We start from the raw sequence: 23,034 nt of genomic DNA, 5'->3' as shown, positions 1-23,034 counted from the left end.
ACAATTTACTAATTAATTTATTTTTAGAGGAGTATTTAGCTCGGTATAATTTACAACTTATTCAGATAATTTAAATTATAAGATATTGATTTGTATAGAATTGTGTGTTCATGTATCAAAAAGAAACATTAATGAGCAAACTATTGTAGTTACGTATTAGAGCAGAATTAGATTTTTCATAAAAATTTGGTAAGATATTCTATTCACAAATATATTTACAAAAAATCATTAAAAATATAACTCGATTTAAACCGTGGTTTAAATGAGCCAACCTTGGTTTTCAGCATTTTCTTTAAACCTTCCACGATCAGTCTGTGTGTCCACTTTGATAATTTAAATCTACATAACAAAAATGTTAAAATATCAAGAATATCAAATAGGTACAACCAACATACATAGTTTAAATTTAAAGGAAGGTGTTTCACTCCATGATAATTTTTAAGAGCAGCTAAAAGCTACTGAAGAAACCAATTTTGATAATATAATAGGAAACTTAAATAACTCCAATATATACATTATCAAAATGACACATATCTCCACAATAAAATATTAATTCCAGAAAATTAAAAATTAATCAACTCAGCAGACAACGTAAGAGTTATACTAGAACATGAATGTCGATTAAACAAAGTGAACATCCACTATAACCTAAACATAAGAAGTTAAATATATTAAATTAAATCTATTACACTAGCATTTAAAATTAATTATTGTGCGAATCATAAAGTTCAAAGTTCTTACAGACATCGTAACCACCACTAAAACAGTATATGAACATGTAAATCCTCACATAATTTAGAAGTATTATATCAGATAATGAATTCTTAGCTATTTGCAAGCTCTTTAGTTGACAAAGAGTACCATTATAAAACAGTGGCAAAAATTGAATTTAATGGTTTATTATCTCACTGCATACAATTTAATTATTTTCTATAACAGCTATTATCATAGGAACCATTTCAGGGAGGACGGGGTTTACACCCGCAAGGCCACCCAAGTTAAGTGTAGGAAACACTTCCGGTTTTCATCAAGCTTTGAAACTAAAACATTATTGGGAGGGTTTTATTAACTACATAAAAAAACTAATAAACAAATAAAAAAATGAGATGAGTACACCACATTATTGTGAAATGTCTATTGTTAAAGATGCCATTTTTTTTTTTAAATTCATCATGCATTTATGTGCAAAGCAAGTTATCCACATGTGTAATATAACAGTAATTAATTATCCAGGTACTACTTTCATTGCCTGCTAGATATTTTAAAAATTTTCCTTTATTTTTTTTTCTCAACATTATATTATTGTTATATTAAGTTCCATCCCAGATTGTGGTCAGTATTGAACAAGTAAGATTTCTATAAATTCATAAATTAATAAACTGGGAACTAATAATTAACGTCTCATCAACATCAGAGACGATGAGTTGTGATGAGAATGGAGATGGAGCCTTGACCGAACGAATGGATGTGGGGAAATGGGAGTACCTCGAAGTAACTACCAGTTCACAGCAATGTCCACTACGTTTCCCAAGAGCGAAAACTGTAGGTTTGACCCCAAACTGCCTTGTGAGGGGGAGAGTGATCATACCACTAAACAATGATGCCCCTATAAAATGAACGATAGGCCACACATAAGAACTAGACTTATATATTCCAATCATACATGATAAACAGCAAGCGATCATCACTAGGTTTTTAATGTCTTTACCAAGCCTATGACCACTTCAGTTTAAGTGCTGCTTGCCGCTAAAAGTGCTTATATCAGTAAAAAAATTAATTTTACATTACAGATTATCACAAGCAGAGCATACCAAATCAACATAGTCTAACTGGACAAATACAGAGGCAATACAAAATATTAATTGATGGTTTCATCAAAAAGTGTACTTCAATAATAAATAGTTATGCACTATTTTTCAAGAGTACCGTCAAAACTTGGTGAAGTTACTCGAAACTTACTATACCGTTGAACGTTTGAACAAATATATTAAAATTATATTGCTGTTTATATATCTGTACCTTGAAGGCATAAAAAATTAAGTCACTTTCGCGCAAAATACACTTTTAACCATAAACTTGACCACCTTGACATTTTTTATAGTGGCATACAACAATAAGATTTACTATATGTCAAAAATTAACATATTTTGGGTAGCATATCGTTGAATAAATAAGTGACGTACAATTTAAAATTCTTTAAACTCCTCTCATGAAAAATAAGTTTTATGTGACCTAGCATCTTACGCCTCCGAGGTACAGATTAATACATTGAATAATCAAATTTAACACCCAATAGTAAAGGAATATTTGAGACTATACTTACATACACAATGTATAATTGCATGATAGCACACAACAAAACAAGTTCCAAAAAATATATAAAGCCACTAAATTGTACCTTATCATTTAATACTAGCTATATGCCTAAATGGGATTTTCCAATCTATCAAAATAAGTGTAACCAATGTTTTTTTAGCTTTTCAAACTTTAAATATTTACTTTATTACATAATATTTTATGGTACATTTTTTGCTTAGTATCTAGTTATTCTTTGCCCAATAGAATACATTATATGTAAATCTAAATACAAATAATTAAATAAATTGTAATATTTGAAAAACTAAAACATGCATCTATTATAACTCAAATTGAAACAATTCAATTGCAGCTCACAAAAGCACTGTCACTAACATTTGCAATAGAAACAATTGTTTTCAAAAGTCATCAAATACATGTACACCATAACAACTCTTGTAGCACTTCTACGATATTATCTACACGCCAGATTATAGTAAAAAATAAGCAAAGTCAGTCAATAAACGTCACTGTTGTGCCGGGTAAAAGCTGTAATTCCTGCGATGGTAAATACTCTTATGATTGTTGAGGGAGTTGAGTGTCCGGAAGACTTTCTGACAGACGGGGCACACGGCACGATTTAGTGGCATCAAGTGTTGCTGCTCTTTGTGTCTTTTCAGCGTGAGCTTTGAGCTGAGAAGCTTGCCGCAAATGTCGCACTGGTGGTGTGTCAGTCCTACCGGGAACAGACAAAGAGCAACATCACAGTTCCCGCTGCACTAACCGTTATAATTCATAGAAGAAAAAAATGTAGTAACTTTAATGTCACTTTCATCACACATTTCTTGCGGCAAAGATCAGAAAGTTCAATAATCAATGAGGCTTACAATAAATATCTCATAATTTATTATTTTATAATAACGTTGATGAAATGTGCATGGTTTATGATGCTCAATAAATTATGGAAATCATCAACCTTAAAATGTAATTTATTTGCATTTAACAACATACTGACTAAAAGCAGGTAAAGAATATGCTCTGTGTCTACTAAATGTGTTTATGTAGTAATATTACATAAAGTAAATACTACGTTCACAGCTATTTCAATTCCTAACAGGCACACACGATGGTTAAACAAGTATTACCAAAGAAAAACAGTATAAGAAAAATGAAACCATGGATACTAATCCAAGGAAAAAAAAGAACTTATTACCACAATATTTAAAAACAATTAGTAACACTAATTAACAATTTGTACAAACCCACTTTTTTAACCTACAGAAATACATGACATAAGAATACAATCATTATTTTATTTAAAGCTACAACTAAAACTACAGCTCACAGCAATCCAATGTTGGAAACCAAGTGTTTTCCTCTTACTTAAAACGTTAAAACAGTTTACCAGAAGTTTGAAACCTAGTCTGCGAGTGTAAAGAGAAAAAAATGTTACTGGTATATCCTTAACATCCCAATAAACTATAATTCTCAGCAACTAAAGTAACGCAATAATTCACAATAATGAATGTACAATTCAACTGATAATGGTCTTATGGTGCAAGCAATATCTTATTAGAAACAATAGGCACATCTCAAAATATGTGAAACTTGGACATTTTCACCCCAATAAACTAGTTTTTTATGTATTAAAATGCTGTTCTGCACTCCAATGATGATAGCAGATAATATGTTTGTAAACTATTCCATAATAATCACCAATAAAAATATATGAAAGAAAAATTGAAGATGGGTGAAGTGCAAAACTTGTGATAATTCTAATAAAACCCAGGGGGTTTATTTACTTTATTTCTTAAGTATGGTGTCATCTACCAACTAAAAGGTTCTCCACACATACACATTTTTATTAACACAAAAAACAGTCTGGCTGACTACCCATCACTATAAGCTTAAGTTGATCCACCCTGAAAGCTTTTAAAAATTAACTTTTAATCATCAAATGTCAATAAAAATTTATCAAAAATTTTTATTAGCCTTCCAACTCCTCCCTATTTTTTTAGGGGATGAACCTACAAGGGCTGTTAAAAGATGAAGTTTAATATAGCTTTCATTTTGTAACTAAATTCAAATACATATGTTTTCACTAGGTTACAAGTTCATTTGCATTTTTTTCTCAGAAGCATAAAATAATTTAATCAAGAAGATAAACACTAAACATTCAGCAAAATCTTTTGAATCTGTAGTGTTTGTATTCTTTAATTTAATACAAATATGTGTAGATCAGATCAAAATACTATTGGCTACATGAAAATAACACAGATTGTGTACACATGAATAGCGAACTGCAGCCTACCTCAACTGAGCTTAATTTCTCAAGTGCTCATGATTGGCTGGAAAAACTCACAAATGCCGAAGAAAAATTTTGGCATTTTTTTCCACATGGCATGAAATAAGACAACACTGGATAGCACAAATCTTATTTATGTAATGTAAATTGTTCTATTTTCAGAAAAACATAGACTCAGCAAATATTTTTTTCTTAAAATAACAATATTTTTACTATTATAAATTAGACTTTTGCTAATATCAATGAAATGTTATCTTGAAATTTTTTTTAGCTGCTTCCTGAATTTTGACTTTCATCATGATTTCAAACAAAACAGTAAAAGACATAAAACTAGAAGGACGTACTTATGTCTGTGGTATGAATACTGACATTTTTCAATAAAATTATTTCAGTGAATATGGTGATACAGCAGCTAAAACGCATTAAAATAAGTATTAAAATTTTAAAATATATAGGTATGTATATATTTTTAATCATTTGGGAGGCAGACAAGACTTGAAAGCAAACACTAGTCATGAGACCCACCCACCTTGACTATTCACGTAGAGTAATGGAAGTCAAGAGTCATGATGTTGAAAGTACAGACACCAGAATGTTGCAAGTGGAGACGTACAGATTACACACAGCAGCAGAAGAACGTGCATTAATCAGGACAATGTTTGATGAACAGACTTATAAACCTTGTGCTTTTATGAACACCGGGTGGCTATCATCAGTTAAAATCTTAGTTTTGTTGCATAACCAAAATAAAGCATTAAAAATCCTTACTGTGCTCTAAATTAGAGGGGGGACTTTTGATACTTTGATACCTCGTTATCCATTGGCAATAAGTCAAATGGTGGTATCGAGAATCAATCTAAATGTCCAAAACGTATGTTTACTTGCCCAGGTCAGCTAACAAGGAAGTACTGAGCATTCCAACAGATACTGTTGGGTCGGGCGAAACGTTTCTCAGTACAACTGGACATGTTGTCGACAAGAAAATCAGTAGACTTGATCTTAATAGTCGGAATGCTAGTTTTTCTTGATAAAAATTTGTAAACTTTGTGGAACTTGTAACACAGTAAATATTTCTTGTTCAGAGGTTTTATTTTTTAATGTTTACATCACATTTGTGTTGCTAATATATATCTAACTTTATATTATTTTTATTATGTTTTTTATATTATTTTTTTCACGCATAAATATTTTTTTAAATAACTTGCAGACCTGCCAACATTCAAATTTAAAAAATCATGAGGTCCTCGATAAAAATTTTCAGGCCCATAAATACAGGTTAGATATACAAAAACAACAAATGAGAATCCTTAAATTTAAGTGACATACCTGTACATATGTTACATGGTCTCTGATTCAAAATTTATTTCAACAAATTATAGGTTGCAAATTTAATTTAGTTGAACATAATTTAGCGGTGTCGTGTAGTAATCATGCAGGGCCGCAACTAAAAAAGATGTAAAATAACATTCTGCTCGTGTAACACTATTATCACTGTTCACAGCCAAATTAATTTTTTTATTGGAAGCAATACACTTCATGTTTTAGTCGTTTTTTTTTTTTGTAGCGACATGTTTCACTATGCGAGATAGAAAAATCAGCACAGCACACGCTACAAAACGCAAAATTGCTTCCTTTACGTGACTCGAGTATTGATGGAAACTCGTTACTGTAAGCTTTCGTAAAACCTGTTTTGTAACTTTTACAAACAAAATCTTGGGCCCCGAAAAATCGTGAGGAAACACTATTTTGGCTTGAGGGCGTGAGATGGACCTTAAAATCGTGAGCCTCACACCAAAATCGTGAGAGTTGGCAGGTCTGAACTTGCCAATGCACCACAAAGAATAATATTTTTTTATTCAAAAGGTAAAGAGTATCAAAAATACAGAAGGTGTTAAGTGTCAAATGTGTTTAGGGTAATGAGTACGTAAATTATAGTATTGTCCCTACACTATAAATTGAATGCAAAACACTTATTAAAGATGTAAGAAAAATTTTACAAAGAATTTACAACCAGAAATGCTTAATGCTTGATTTTTGGCCATATGTACAATTAAATAACAATCACGCTTATGCTACAGCTGTATTAATTATACAAGCAGCTATGTTTGAAAAAAAAATTAAATTTTTTCCACACAACTATACTAAAGGGATTAGGAATTTTTTTTTTCCGGAATGTACAGTACACATGGTGTCTACCAAACTAATAATTTTTAAATTCCTGGCTTTTTCCAGTTTTCCGGGTTCTCCTCCCCCCTAATTATTTGTAAAAATTAAGTTAGGCCTGTGATAGACAAGCATAGGAAACAAGAGCGACCCATTGAGACGTCAAAACGCACGGACGGACAAGATACTGCTGTGTAAACTCGACTGAGAAAAAAGCTGAAAAGAAAAGTCTTGATGGATGGTGGGTACATCCAGCCCAGTTCATTTTATTAAAAATTTGGGCACCATACTTTCATATGATACACATTGTGCTTTGAAAATAACCACCACAAGTAACCAAAAGCATAGTTAACAAATCCCATGGAAATTTTTATGTAACTTACACATCCAATAATTGTTAAAGTCACAACCTTCATTAGGAAAAAGTAACATGGTTATTCATAGTTTAACATTTGATTTTTGTAAAAATTCAATTCTTAATTTTTATTATTCTAACTGATACAATTAACTATTTCAGATTATTTTAAAGATTAAGTAAATTGGTAGGTAGTATCTTACAAAAGCTACAAACCTCCATGTTTATTTATTTGAAAAAAATATGCCCCCTCACCCTCTGAAATAAGTACAAGCGAAGTGATGCCCATGCCTGTAGCATATTTTTAACAGTTAAACATACCTTGTATGCCATCAGGCAAATGGCCTGTTTATTTTAGTTACAGGATGCTACATGCACGTGTTCAATGTGACATGTTGTATTCCAGCCAAAACCCGCCGACAATATTGTTACACGTGCGTGTAAAGCGCTAGTTTACTTTGCGTCATCTTCATTTCCAACCATGTGAGGTGGTTCCAGTGTGGAACCCGCGGTGTGTCACCCACCGTGTTTCATGCTCGTCTGTTAGGGCCTTAGACCCCCTAGTGGCATGTGCAAAGTTGAACCTTGTCTAGTCACTATAACGAAAACAAATAGTCCCAGTTTGTTTAGCAAGTTTAAATAAACACATTTTAAAATGCGTAGCATTTTACCCTTTGAAACCTATGCCGTCATCATCGCATTCCAAGCGATCATCACAGATGGCCAAGTATAGCCTTGCTTCTCAGATGTTCAGCGTATGTGTGATTGTAATTGTGCAGACTGCAGCAGTGTTTTATGCAACAAGCACTTGTATATTTTTTAATACAACAATTCTAACTCAGCTGGACTGTGGAGAAAAAGTGTATATATACTATTCAAAAAATATTTCATAGTTCTGAAATTCTGGAATATTCATGCAACCACAGACAATTCCTTACTGATGCTGTACACTATTGTGTATCCTACATGTAGTAGCAGTAAGTGGCGAATACACTACACTGCAGATACTACATTGTGCACAGGCTGTATTTCTGTTCAAGCAGAGGGAGGGTTTTTTGTCCACCACTTGCCGAAGTCACGAAACCTTATACTACAACCATGGGGAGGAAGATGAAGAAAAATAATAATAATAAGAATAAATGCTTTTCTCCAAAGAGAAAATGGAAATATAGTTGACAGCTGAGGGAAACTTGAGATACAGGTTGCGTAAAACAATGAAATGTCGCAGCCGGTACACACCTCGTATAAATATTACCCTACGTCAAGCTATATTTCACTGCAAAATACAAATTTTTATTATACGTTTTCTTTCCTGAAGCCACATATAAAATGCAATCCAGTTGAAATATTTATGAAGGACCAACTCATGGCATGAATAAACAAAACAAAACTGAACATTTTTCCTTGCATGTAAATATGGAGCAACGAAAACATTGCAAATGTAAGTGTGCATTCAGGTTTAAGTTAAATGATACCATTAATTTAAAATAAACATAGTCACTATAGTTAGGATGCATGTTACAAAGGTTTGAAATGATAAGATTTGTTTATGTCAATCAAGCATGAGCCACAAGCAATATTGGTAGCCTTGATGATGATTTTTTTTATTGATAAACTTAGATAATGTCCTAAAATGACAAAACCGGAGCAACTTATTATTATCATCATTATCAAATAATCAGATAAGCTGACTTCAAACAAACAAACTGCTGCATAAACAATTGCAACCATATTTATGTTTACTTCAATTCTGATAGTAACATAGAAAAACTAATACAAAAACTCAGTTGTTACAACCCCTCATGGTTACGGGGAATAGGGTTGTAAAACCGATGGGGTGGTAATAAAAGTTTTGGATCGACTGACTCACTCCAAAAATCCCTATACGTCAAAATACGCTATTTTTTGCAACAAGTCAGACTCAGTTGTCTCTGGCACAAAGTCAATAAGTTTTCAAAATCAAATATAAACTTAATTTAATAGTATATATCTTCCAAAGCTGGATACCCAAGAAAATAATATTGGACCAACAACTGTCAACAAAATGAGCATAAAAAAGGCGCAACTGTATCTTTCAACGAATGCTAAGTCCATTCGACATTCATTTCATAAAATTAAATTGATTTTCTTAAAAATTTTAAGTTTATTAGAGATTAGGCTTAACTATATACCACTCCAGAGAGGTCAATTAGATTAAACGCAGTGACATCGCTTTGTTATCGCCTGCACGAGCGGGTGAGACGTGAAATGTTACAAAAGGTGCATGCTGTGCAATGTGTACTGTGATTTTTTTGGTCAACCCAGGGGAAAATATAATTACCTTAGCTATCAAGATAATCATTGCCGGGCAGCTACTAAAGGTGGAAGGGGGAAGGGGGAAGGGGGAAGGGGGAGGGGCAGGGGCAGGGCTCTGGGTGTGAACCTTACACGCTGCAGCATCGCGCTACTGTGATTCCAACATCCAACAACATGCGTTCACCCACAAAGACATTCAATGTTGGCATGGTGACGTACAAATAAACAAACACAAAAAAAAGTGAGTCTTTCAATACTTGCCAGAGATGTGTAACATCTAACCTCGGTAACGAGCAAATTTGCATGTTCTCGTGTTGCAAATACACTTATATTACGAAACTTGGACACAAAATTTAACTTAGAAATCTTTAAAATAAAGCTGAGTGTGATAAATACACATATACTGTGTTTCAAATTCATTTCTTGATGCAAGTCACACATAGTTTCCACGCCCGCTTGAATTCGCTGCCGGAGCAGTTACGTTGACTATTGAATCATTAGATTTACAGAGGAAAATGTTTAACTCTATAATAAAACGGCTTCGATTGAAGGAAAAAAAAGAATTGGAAGAAATACTACACCCCAGTTTTGGACCTAATTCCAACAAGGATTTTTTTTATTCTGCCCATCTTGTTAAAATTTACCAAACAGTTAATGCTATAAGTTTCCCATTGGCTTTACCAACTGTGATTCACTCCATCTGCTAAAAATGGCAGCACCATGGTTACACATTTCCTTTCCATACGACTTCTGCTCTACTCACAAAATTACTCCAACCAAATGCTGTATACCGAGAGCTAAATTGTTAACACATCAAAAATTTAGAGGCTAGGTCTGTAAGCATTATCACTCAGCTTAACATTCCCAGAATTATCTATAAATTCATAGATTTCCTGGTTCTTGCGGTTGGTAGACACCCTGAGCAGAGAAAATTTTTTTTTCCTGTATAATCATTTTAAAGACCCAGAGGAAAGCATTAGCTAGTAATATATAAAGCCCAAATTTCTAAATTAGAATTTTTTTTTTGAAAACTTGGCATTCCAGTGCAAACAGATAGAACTGTAGCAACGTTTTTTTTTTTTAATTATGTGAATTTGTGGGTTGGAACCATATTCAGGATAACTATTCAATTGTAATTTTATTTAAATTAATTTAACTGAATTTGCAATTACCGTTACTTAAACTATTGTAATTGCATTCTTCATTTTCTGTTAACACTTTACAAAATGATCTAAGAATTGCAAATATGATCACTTGTTTTTAGATTTAAAAATTATTCTTATTGTAGTTCTGATTATTATTACTGTATTCTTCAATGCCCAATAAAATACAGAATGTCGAAACTCATTTCGGTCATGGGCCAAAGCAATCTGCAGGCAGCAAGCTTAGCAGTTATTTTTAATTATTACTCATTGCTTCGATTGCACAAATTATTAAAAAAAAAAAAAGAAATTTTATGTCTGAACAAGAAATATAAACTACTTTGATAACAAGATTACTTAACATAATTTAAAAAAAATTATAAATAAAAATTTGAAAAGGGCATAACAATTAAATATTTAAAGTAAAAATTATATAATTTTCCAGTATTCCCTGATACCCTGTAAAATGCGGTTTGATATATCTAAATACAAATGTGAAAGAGGTATGTTATTATATACAGATACAGTAGAGTCCCGCTAATCCGAACCCTGCTAATCCGAATATCCGCCTAATCCGAACAGGGCTAGGACGAAAAAAGAAATATTTTTATAACAATTATGAACCTTGAAAAGCAAAGAAAAACAAGTTCTTTTTCAAGTAATGTCTTACGTTTATTAATATGTACATAAGAAAATTATGATTTATCTATTTCTCCTTCAACTAAAAAGAAAAAAATATGATTACGCACATAGTACTTAAATATTTACGTATTTATATTATGCTAAATACGCTAAATAATAAAGGTGTGTTTTGTGTGTGATCTTTAATATTTGACACATCAGATGTTAAATAGCCCACGCATCATAAAGACCATAAATGGCAATATAAAAGAAATTTCCGCCTAATCCGAATTTTTGCTAATCCGAACAGGGTTCGGTCCCAATTAGTTCGGATTAGCGGGACTCTACTGTATATACCAATAGAACTGGGGTGGGCCCCAAAGCAATAATTCGCAAGCCACCACTTTAATGTACCTGCATTAAACTTTAAAGTTTTTATCTTAAGAATTTAACTTTTGCATTTTCAAGCTTGTGTGGTATTGTCGAGTGTTTTCCATTGTTTCAGCAGCACTTTTGTCTGTTCTGTTTTGTGTTTTTGTCCACATTGAATGTCTGTACTTATTTAGTGATATGTTCCTTTTCCTATCTTTTAAGGTTGTACCAACTGTTAAGAAATTATACAAACTTTATCATATAAGTGTCAATAAAATAAAATAAACTAAGTAAACTCTCGCAAATCCGTGGGTGTCGGGGATTTATGACCTTCGGATTTTTGAAAACTTCGGATTTTTGAAAAATTTTCATTAAAATACAAAAAAAAATTCTAAAAGATAAGATGGTAGTCAATGAACATGTAATACTACCACAGGACGTCATAATAAACAAGACACTTGAGAAGTTAACAGAATGGTACGTAAGCAATACCAGTATAGTCCATTCATAGTAAATGAAGCACCCGAGAAATTTTTTTTCCTGAAAATTTACAGCCTGGCCTGATTAAATTTAACACACCCATTTGTTCAAGTTGGTAGTAAATTGTGTAAAAAGTAATTTAAAGTCATCTTAAATTAAATTAATGGCACCCGAAGTCGCACTTTGATGTGAAAGAGCTAGGCGTAGCAATGTGGCGTGCGCTGAAACGGGAAGCCCCTTGATAAGGGGAAGTGAATTTAGGAGGGGCGGGAGAGAGAAGCGATACGTAGCTGGCAAGAGACTCAAGGCCACTCCCTCACAGACACACGGCCAGTCCAGTTAAACTAAAGAGAAACGGGAGAAATAAAAAAAAAATCATTAGTTAATTGTACACTAGAACCATCAAAAAATCTGAAATTTTGGCACAAAACAAAAATAATCGGGGAAAAAATGGTAAAACTCACAATAAAAGCTTATACAAAGCTATTATTTAACATGCAGCATATATTTTGTGTTGGTTTATAGTGCACTTACTAATGTTCGTATAAGAAGAGAAAAAAAATTGGACAGTCCGTTTAAAAACACGGCAGCAGTAGCTTGTGCGACGTAAGTGGGAGTGCGAGAATCTCGTCTAGACAGGCTGGCGGCTGCAAAGGCAGCGGATGCATGACGTCATACGGCTTACCTCTCCCTCCCAGACCTCAAACCATCTCTCTCCCTCTCTCCAGCCCTCTAGCCATTTTCTGCGTGTGAAACTGTCAACATCCTTCCTCCCCTACTCCACACTGCATGCGACGAAAGCCAGGTTGTATAGTCCATTCCCGGTAAAATGAACATTTTTTTAAGGCCCCCCACGGCAGCCATTTACCGTTAATTTTTTGATACAATTTGTTTGTTAGTTACAGAACATTATTTCTGCTGGAAAATCTCTGAAACTTCAAAATTTATTTAATGGAAAAATTTAGCAGGGCGGTTAGAGTATTTATTTTTACCGCAAATGAACTATACTCACCTTCCCTCTGGCCAGCATTCCCGGCGTGTGACGCATGACAACTACAGTCGTGTGCCGCGCACAGCTAGGAAACTTGTCACTGGCAACATGTTTCACACACTGACACACGGTGCCCAGAGCTTCAGGAAAACCTACGCGATTTCCAACCTACTCTAAATATCCGACTGGAGTCTGTTTACGAAAAGCATTTAAGAATTTGCTAATGCCCAACTGTTTTTTTATATCGGATTAAGAGGAGTTAAAATGGCTAAAAGGCATGGTTTTGAAGTTTTAGGTGTAAAAAACCGTTAAAAAATTTCTTGAAAGCACCAGAGGAAAAGGCATTACACCTTTATCTTTATTTTCCCGCCATATAATGTTACGGTCACCGCTCAAATTTCACAGTTATCTGACGGGAACGAGATGACTGCGCGCCAGTTCAGAGCCTTTTACCGCGCTATAAATATCAGTGAGCGTCGCTCTTATCATCCACTGAGAATAGTGATACATACATCTAAACAGTAACGATCATGTCACTTCGGAAATACCCCGGATTTCTGAGAACTTCGGATTCTCGGGCCACGGACTGGCGAGAGTTTACTGTATTTTAAAATTGTCACATGACTAGCAAAATTAAAACATCACACGAAAGGCAAACAATATTTTACTCTAAACTTCAAACTAAGTAAATTTGATGCCTTTATAGAAACATCAACAGAACAATGTTTTTATGCTTACCACAATGCTTTATAAAATAATATACCAAATAAGAAATAAATCAAACTGAATAGCTGTAATAATTTTTAGTAGTTTTAAGATTAAAAATATTAAAATGCTGTAAAGACTAATTTAATTAGCCTAAAACCAGTAGCAATTTAACAGCTTGAAATAAATTTTATTTTTCAGCTGGTATTGAACATACCTAAGAAATTAAAAATAACCATAAAAAATTTATATAATTTTTTTTCAGGTTATTAGTAGGTAACACAAGTGAGATACTATTTTTTAAGTCCAAAATAGTATGTTTAGTTACAAGGGACAAGATTATATGGTAAACTGTGAAAAAACCTAAATAACATCGCAAAGCAGGTCAATACAATATATAACATTGAAACACAAGTCAATACAGTAAACTCCCTATTATCCGCTGGCGGATGGGATGATCCACGCATGCTAAGAAAAAATACAGCACATACGCAAATCTGTATTTTATTACCAGTGAGCAAATTTGAACTCTACTGACGAGTGTATTGTGTGCAGTATACAGTAAAACACCACAGGCGAGCCCAGTGCGAAGGGGCAGATGACTCACGAAGCGGCTTTGCAACACAACGTCGGACTGCTTCACTGTTTAGAGGAACAAGACGACGATGCGCAGTTGGCTGAGAAACTTATGTTGCGGAAATTAAATCAAGAATTAAGAAAAGATTTTTCCCCAGCGAGAAACAAAAACAAGTGACTGATTTTTTCAAAAAGTTGTAAACTTAAAGAGTTGTGCTTTTTTTAGTGTCTAATGAAGTCTCTAAGTACGTACAGTATGTAATGTATCCTTGTTACGAGGTAGTACCGAGCACTTTTATGTTTACATCATTGAAATATACATATGTTAATAATTCAGTAAAATACTAAAATTTTAGATTCATATAATAATTTTTACTGTTAATTGTAACTTTTACTGTACATAAATTTGTAGATTTTTAAGTTGAAATTAATGTTTCCTTTTTTTTTTCTCCCATTTTTGCCTCTTTTGCAGATTATCCACGATTTTCACTATCCGCGGTGGCCCTGCCACTTAATTTCGCAGATAATTGGGAGTGTACTGTACATTGTTTAGCACCAAAATTTAACTAAAAGCATTATATAAATTAGCAGTTTTACAAAACTTAGTTCAAATTACAAATATTGGATTGTTGGGAATTTATTTAGCATGAATTTTGTACCAAAATATAACTAAATGAAGGATAAAAATTCATATTACGTTATTTGAACTTGAATTTCTCATTAGCAACACGTTTTATACTTTAATGACAACTGGCACATCTTTCAAACACGCAAAAATTTGTGGTTCATATTTATTTTTCTAAGTAGTTTGGTTCTAGACATGCTTATTAATTATGATTTCATGATACACGTGCATTATGTGTCAGTCAACATGAGACTATGTATAAAATAAAACAATAACACCAAAATCTTCTGTCTCAAAAACAAAATTTTCCTTAAAATAAAACCATATCATCTTGTCCCCTAAACATTACTAAAATGTTTCAATTTTACAAACTACCTATTAATTATTTTAAAGAAGACAAATATAAATTAAATACTTTAATTTGGCCTACATTATTGATTTATGAGTTCTGACTGAACTGTAGGTTCTAAATTTTTTTTAAGATGTTTGTTTTGGTTAGCTGGAATTCCTTAGCATTTCCTCACTTTCTCTTCTTGTAACCTATCTATAAACTGCTTTCTGCACTGAAGATTTTGCAACTGTGCTCAGGGAGTTGAAACTTTCAGAATTACAGAACATTACTAATTGGGTACAAATGGCACACATGACAACTACAATCATGACATATCACTATGGGCTAGACCGAACATCTGGACTGATCAAGTGCTTTTATTATTTGAGAATGTTGAACTATGTTCTACCACCAATACGAAAATCAGATGCAAACTAAACTTTATTTAGTTAACAAAACTAGCCTGATGTTTGAATACAAACTTTTGTTACAAACAGCTTTGTGTTAATTTTATTTCACAACCTACTAACTGAAAGTAAAGTATACAATGCAGAATGCCCGGCCATACTGCCTGCAAGTATTAACTATACTATTCTGCCTGAAAAAAGTTGACCTATTGGAAGGCAAGCTGCTAGGATCAAGTTCTTTAAATGATTCTTGGGATGAGGAATTTTAATTTTGTACAATTACTTCGACATACACCACATAGTCTTGCATTGTTTGTCATGGAAAACTTCAATGCGTTACAAGTGGTTTCAAGCGTGAATTTACATTGTAACACAGAAGAGAAGGATCCAACTGTTTTAGATTTCTAATTTTATATTAATTTTCTCGTTCAAAATGCTTTGAAAACATTAAAACATACTCTGTTAGCAATTTTTTTTTCTATCGAAATATCTAAACACTAATTTAGAAAAAAAAATCGTTAAGCTAGTGATATGTTTTTTTTTTCTATTTTCATACTAAATATAAAGAAACAGAAATAGGATATCTAAAAAAACTCTGAAACTTTTTTGGGTTAGCAAATCCGTAATGATTGCCACGAGAGAATTATTGTGTTCCTGCCAACACTGATGTGCCCACACTACACACTACTGCATTCTGTTGCTATTAAAACTCTCCAGCAGAACAAGCAGTTGGAAAACGGGAGCTGACTAACCACCAGCGTTGTTTGCAACAAACAGTGACAACAGATCTTCATTTACATGCACTTTAAACATATTTCCACAGTTTTAAGAAAAATATTTATAAAATACCAGAACTTCACTACGAGATTAGTAATACTAACAATATGTTCATAAATATATCATTTTACTAAAACCACTTAAATTTAAATACATGTTTATTTGCAAATCCCAATAAAGCATTGGTTGTAAAATCAAAAATGGTTTCAAAAACTATGTATCTGATTTTTTTTTTTTTTAAATTAACACAGTTTAAAATTATACATGTTACATAAATATATATAAAAATAATTACATTAACTGTAAAACAAATATACTTTTTTTTTTGAAGTAACTTAATAAATTTTGCAATTCATTGTATAAAAATTTAGTGTTTTTGTACCATGTTTAAATAACTACAAATTTAAAATCACAACATGTCTTAATACAAAAAATTTCAGTCACAATTAATTTACATATCAATATTACACAATAATAATTCGAATAGCCTAAAATGTGAACACATAGTAAATATTTTAGCTAAGTCTTACAACATTTTCAGAAAAACATTTTAATACACCATTATCTCTTAAATATTTAAAATATAACAATGTAATTTTATCTTGTCTAAGTAATTTTAGGCACATTCAATACTCCACACTAATTCATATTTTCTATGCTAACTATTCACATCAACTAATCAACAATTTACTTCCAGATTTAAAAAATTTTCCAAATACCTTTCTAATTTAAAAAAGCAAATAAGAGAAAAAGTAAACCCTGATTTTGGTAGATATATACAATACAATTTATTCATGATCAAAAAATTCTTATGTTTGGTAGATGGAATCAGAAACAATTTTACAGACAAACAAATATTTTACAAACATACTTCATACCATGCTCACTGATTCCCTACAAACTAAAAATGTTATGATGATTATATTTACTAACATACATTTTACCTTGCCACATATTAATAATAAAAGTAAATAAATACTGTACTTGCTTTCAAAATTTGCAGCATATATAGTGAATTTTATGTAATTCAAAACCATTTTCAAGCCCTTAGGACACTTCTAAAATCCTTTCAAAAGATCAAGTAAAAAAAAACACACACATTAAAAATATTATTTAATTTGTTGGACTTATAATAAAATATTTATACATAAAAAAAATCACACATTGGCAATAGCTTAGCAAACACGTTCTTCAATACTTCTTAACGAAATGTGCAACTGCTTGGCTTGGACCACAAACTATGCTAATCAATTAAATACTGTGTAAAAGTTTTAAATATTTTTTTTTCCCACAACTTTTTGTTGAGAATGTGTCGTGTAAACGACACTTTTCTGTAAATGTTCTAAATTGCTGGCACTAACGTCAATGTTTTGGACAGCTCTGTTTATATACTGCTCTATGGTTTGTGTTCCAAATCTACTGGTTATCTCTGTCTACGCTGGGCTCGTCGACAGGAAGTCCTCGAGGAGACCTATGGTAGATGCTCTTATGGTTACGCAAACTGTTCAGGGTGCTATACACTTTATTGCATATGGTGCACACGGGCGTCTTTGTCGGCCGTGTGTGAACGTTCTGAACGTGCCGGCGCAGCCTCTGTGGCGAGGTCAGAATTTTCCCGCATGGCACGCAACGATACCCGTACCCGGTTGCCTCACAACCTGACAAGAGAGAGAGAGAGATAGCCGATTAGGGAAGCAACACCAGCCAGGCGACTTTCAGTTAGTGACTAGATGGAACTGGTTAACAGCAAGAACTCATGACTATGCCAAGCAAAACAGTGCAAGATGAGAACATACAAGCTGGCCCACAGAGTACGCGGCGGGATTTTTGAGTAAGTGCCGTTTTGAAATTAGGCCGTTGCAGCACTGTGGCCGGCATTCAGCGCATGCGGTCTGTGTACCTACATCTGTTGGCCAGCCACAGACGCCATTAGGAAACATTCGACCGTTTTTATGCTTGTTTATGTTTTAGCATGCCTCCACTGATTGAGAACCCCGCAGACTGTGAAATACGCGCTGTGATTGCTTAAGATGAGCCAGCGGATGAAATTAATCTTCAGATCAGTGAAGTGTAGGGAGAAAACATTTATGACCGATGGAATGGTACGGAAATTAGTTAGAGCTTTCAAAGATGGCCACACAAAAGTTCATGGTGAGGAACGAAGTAGGCGACCTTCTGTCATTTCTGAAGATTTGGTGCAGAAAGCTGACAAAAAGGAAAGAGAGAAGTTTTACGATTTTGTCCTTATCTGAATGTTTTCTCCATACACTTCACTGCTCTGGCGATGAATTTCAGCCACTGTCACGTCTTTAGCACAAAGAAAAACTAATCACAGTGCATATTTCACAGTCGACGGGATTCTCAATAGGTGGAGGCAATTTATATACTTGCAAACAAATACAAACACGGTTGAATGTTTCCGTAATGGCATCTGTGGCTGGCCAACAGATGTAGGTACACAGCCCGACTGCTGCGGCCTAATTTCAAAACGGTACTTAATTAAAAAACACACCTCGTATATCGTACAAATGTGCAATCGTATTGTAATAGCACCATGAGGTAAGGAAATATTCACAATTTAACATTCTATACAATACTAACTATCACACAAAATAAATAAATAGTACTATTTTCAAATATACTACATATTTACATTTTATAGATCTCAACTAATATTACATCGAAATATTTCAAAATAGAGACAATCAAAACTGAACAGGCAAAGCCTTGACATCTGCCAGTCAATTCATTATGTATTTCCCAAATAAGGTTTCTATTGCAAATAGTGAATAGGTTTTCTTAAAAGTGCTTCACTAATTTTCACATCATTACATCTTTACCACCTCTGGTCACAGTTATCAAGCGTGATCAAGGGAACATATGCACAGGGGCAAGAAAGGGAAAGGGAAAGGGGTGTGCCCCCCCTCCCCCCCCCCCCCCCCGGCTCTAGGGAAAAAGATAAAACATAGTGTAGACAGGTATTTTCCTTTCAATAAAATTATTTAAAGGTGGTATTTCATAGAAGTAGTTCAACAATAAAATATTTTTATACAGCATTTTTACATGTATAGGGTGTCCGCGAAAGACCGCACATTTTTTTTTTTGGATCAGATAGAGAATAAATTGGAAGTCTTTGCCGATTTTTGAGCTGACCCATAGGTAATTAGTAATTAATTAAAATAATTAACCAATGATGAGCACGCTCTAAGAGAAAGAAGAAGGGTGGGGGGCACTGTGCTTACCGGGGAGAGAGAGAGAGACAGTAAGCAGTAGTACCTCGTGCCTCTCTCTCTCTCTCTCTCTCTCTCTCTCTCTCTCTCTCTCTCACACACACTCTCTCTCTCCCGGTAAGCACAGTGCCCCCCACCCTTCTTCTTTCTCTTAGAGCACGCTCATCATTGGTTAACTATTTTAATTATTACTAATTACCTATGGGTCAGATCAAAAATCGGCCAAGACTTCCTGTCTCAGAAATTTATTCTCTATCTGATCAAAAAAAAAAAAAGGGTGGTCTTTCACAGACATCCTGTATACTTAAAAGTTGCCATTTGTCTTCCAAAATATTAAAGATATTCCATACCTCCCGGTCTAGGTGATCCCCCCCCCCCCTCTTACAAAACTATAATATAGGTGCCCTTGAGCATGATAAATTGGAAAACAATAAATTTTATTTTAAGTTTTGAAAAAACACTATATTCCATAGTATTCTATTAACAATATTTTTACCAGAATCTGGATGCAGAGAGTCCTTTGTAATGACTGCAGGCTGCAAATATTTTGGTGTGATTAGGGACGGGGCGTGGGGGTTGTCAAAATGAGTATTCAGATGCAGTGAATGTTTGGCCTCAGATGCATTCACTATGTGCTGAACAAAACAATAATGTTCAAAATAAATGTCATGTTACTCAACACTGTAAAAACCAATACGTTCCGCAAAAATTATTTAAAAAAGTTGTTCAGGGTGATAACTGTTGATCTGTTTACACAGCTCTGTGCATTGCTCCACACAATAAAACCTCTACCCTTGTTACATTATTCAAACAAAACCTTGCTTTTTAATTGCATTCAAAAATAGTTCTTTTTTTTATATTTAATAATCACTATTGGATTGTCTATTTAAAAATATTTTCAGGGTCATGGCAATGCATACTAATAATTAATTTTTGCATTAAGAATGGTTTAAGATTATTTATAAAAAGCAAAATGCAAGTTGGCTGATGAACATTTAAGTTACTTGACTTCTAGCACCGTGACTATTTCAGGACTTTTCCATAACTTTCATGACCAGTCCTTTTGTTTGGTTACTTTTTCCTTTTCCATGACTTTTGTAACCTGTAGACACATTGTCCAAGCACCAGCTGCCACGATCTGCTTGTGTGTTTACTCAAGTTTAGTACACATGTGATTCCATAAGATTTTCAGACCTCGGAGGCCATGAAATAGCCTTTTGCAACCAATCAATCCGGAAACGTTTCTGTCAAAGAGATCCCTGACAACATGAGTACAGTAAGGAGGGGCACCATCATGCTGGAACTACGTTCTGCACCATAACTATGGAGTAGTAGTAAGACACTGGAACCACACTCCAGAGGACCCAAGTTTGAACCCTGGTTCCGCTACTTTAGGAAAATTCCAAGAAAATTGCAAAGATGCCACCGCCCAAACACCACCACCCTCTATTCAAACCTCCCGCTAACGAGTGCGTGCGTGTGTGTGTGAGTTGGTCGCCCGGCAAGAGGGCACTGTAGAGCCAGTGCGCCGCACTCCTAAATGTAATTAAATATATCATTGTAAATTGTTTTTATTGTTTCCCGAGTGCGACGTGACGGCAGATCGGCCGGGAGGGTTTTATGTACTTTTATTTAGAGTTGATGTATTTAAATATAAGGACGTTTCCGGACATTCGCGAATCACACCGAAGCCAGACAATTTAAATATATCCATTAATAAATGTAATTTTTATTATCCTTTTTAATATTCAGTAAGTGTCAAGTAATTTTTAAGTGTGTTTATCCTGTTTACTATAATAACCCGGGGCACGCAGTCTTACAAAGGATAACGGTAATTGTGTTCGGCGCGAAGGACGCCATGTTTCCTGCCGCGAGCCATGTCTCGTCCCAGCATCCTTCTTCAGCCGGCCGAGAGCGGACATCTCTGCAGACACCTCGAGGACATCACCGTTGCATCATTGATAGGTAGCTCTGTAAACTTAATTAATCCAAACCGCTTTCTTTTTATCCTCGGGGCCTCTCTCGGTCGGTGGGGGCTGTTTATTAATTCGTGTTCATACTCTCAGAAGTTTTTTAACATCTTCTTTCTACGTAAAAGCTTGGGGCGGCCACATGTGTGGTCTGCCTCCTCAACTTATACCAATTCGTGCCTCGGGCGTTTCAACCGTGTAAAGGGAGGAGTGTAGAAGGACGTGTAAAATATTAATAAATCCAATTAAACAATTCACGTGTTTTTGTGTTTGGGGGCCACGTGGGACCTTACTCCAGTCAGCGGCGTGTGGGACGCCCTTAGAGCCCACTGCGGATAGGTAGGAGCATGCCCGACGCTGAGAGCCGGTTCGGTATAGGAACAGGTGTTAACACCGAGGTCAGGAGGGCTAATATCTCGCCTCACACGGGCCACGTAACGCCCTGAATAAGAGTCTCTAGTCGGGTCCACGTGCCCACTCACGTGGTGGCGCCCACTATCTCTGCGACGAGTACAAACGTAACACCGGTAGGCCCTCAGATGATTGCTTACAATGATTACTGACCCAATTATTTTGTGTAATGGTCTATACCAGCTATGGCCAAATGGTGGTCCGTGACGTTGTTTTGCACAACCTGTTTAAAGAATCTTTCAACAACGAATTACTATCATGTTTGCATGTATGTAGAATACAGCCCTCAGCTGAAAGTGTCCAGAATCCACAGTATTGTTAAACAGATACTCCAAAAAGAATTTCTATTAATTAAAAATATATATTGTTAAATGATAATTAATTTTATATATTATCTAGGTTTTTGTAATTACTATTTAAATTTTTTTTCATTACTTCATCACATTCTATATATATTTTTATTTGTCACTGTACAGAACATATACCTAAGACATAACATTGTTGTGAAAATGCAATATTTATTATTGTATTCTTTGGCCCTAGCATAAAGTTTCAAATTTTATATCTGGCCTTTATAAAGAGTGAAATTGGCCACCACTGGTCTATTTCGACGAGATATTAAGCCCAAAAATATAAAATACACAGTGACTGTAGAGGAAGGTGCCATTACAATTCTTGGAGCAATAATTCTCAGAGAAATACCAAGTAGACTACCCATTCATTCTTGGGGAAAACATGTGAAGGAAATTCCCGCCTCACTTGTACTGCAAATCGCCCTTGCAACATAAGGGCACACATGACTGTCGTGGCTGTTAAAAAACGTCCCCTCACGCGTAAACTCAGCCACAATAAAATGGTGGGAAAATCTGTGGTAGTGATTCATCGCTGCAAAAACCAGCCACAAAACTCAAAACAAAGACGAAAGTCATTACGGCCGATGTACTGTTCTTTTGCAAGTTTGAAAGTACTTTGAAGATGCTCGT

At 34.3% G+C, this 23,034-nt stretch overlaps 1 protein-coding gene across 9 annotated transcripts in view; it reads right to left on the bottom strand.

The window, feature by feature from the left end:
* The window catches only part of LOC134534138 (broad-complex core protein-like), a 169,887-nt gene that overhangs the window by 30,538 nt on the left and 116,315 nt on the right, over positions 1-23,034 (bottom strand). The window contains exon 5 of one of the 9 annotated variants that reach the window (XM_063372248.1): positions 1,275-3,031. The exons of 7 other annotated variants lie outside the window; for them this stretch is intronic. In XM_063372248.1, coding sequence (XP_063228318.1) covers positions 2,823-3,031 — 209 coding nt within the window. In that variant the 3' untranslated portion in view covers positions 1,275-2,822. Of the gene's footprint in view, positions 1-1,274; positions 3,032-10,959; positions 18,099-23,034 lie in introns of those variants that run through there. One more of the 9 variants, XM_063372247.1, reaches the window with a different exon arrangement.

This window comes from Bacillus rossius, chromosome 7 (assembly GCF_032445375.1).
Source record: "Bacillus rossius redtenbacheri isolate Brsri chromosome 7, Brsri_v3, whole genome shotgun sequence".
In the NCBI taxonomy this organism is placed as follows: Eukaryota; Metazoa; Arthropoda; class Insecta; order Phasmatodea; family Bacillidae; genus Bacillus; species Bacillus rossius.
Note: the sequence above shows the minus strand (reverse complement) of the source record. Positions and strands in the feature narration are given on the sequence as shown.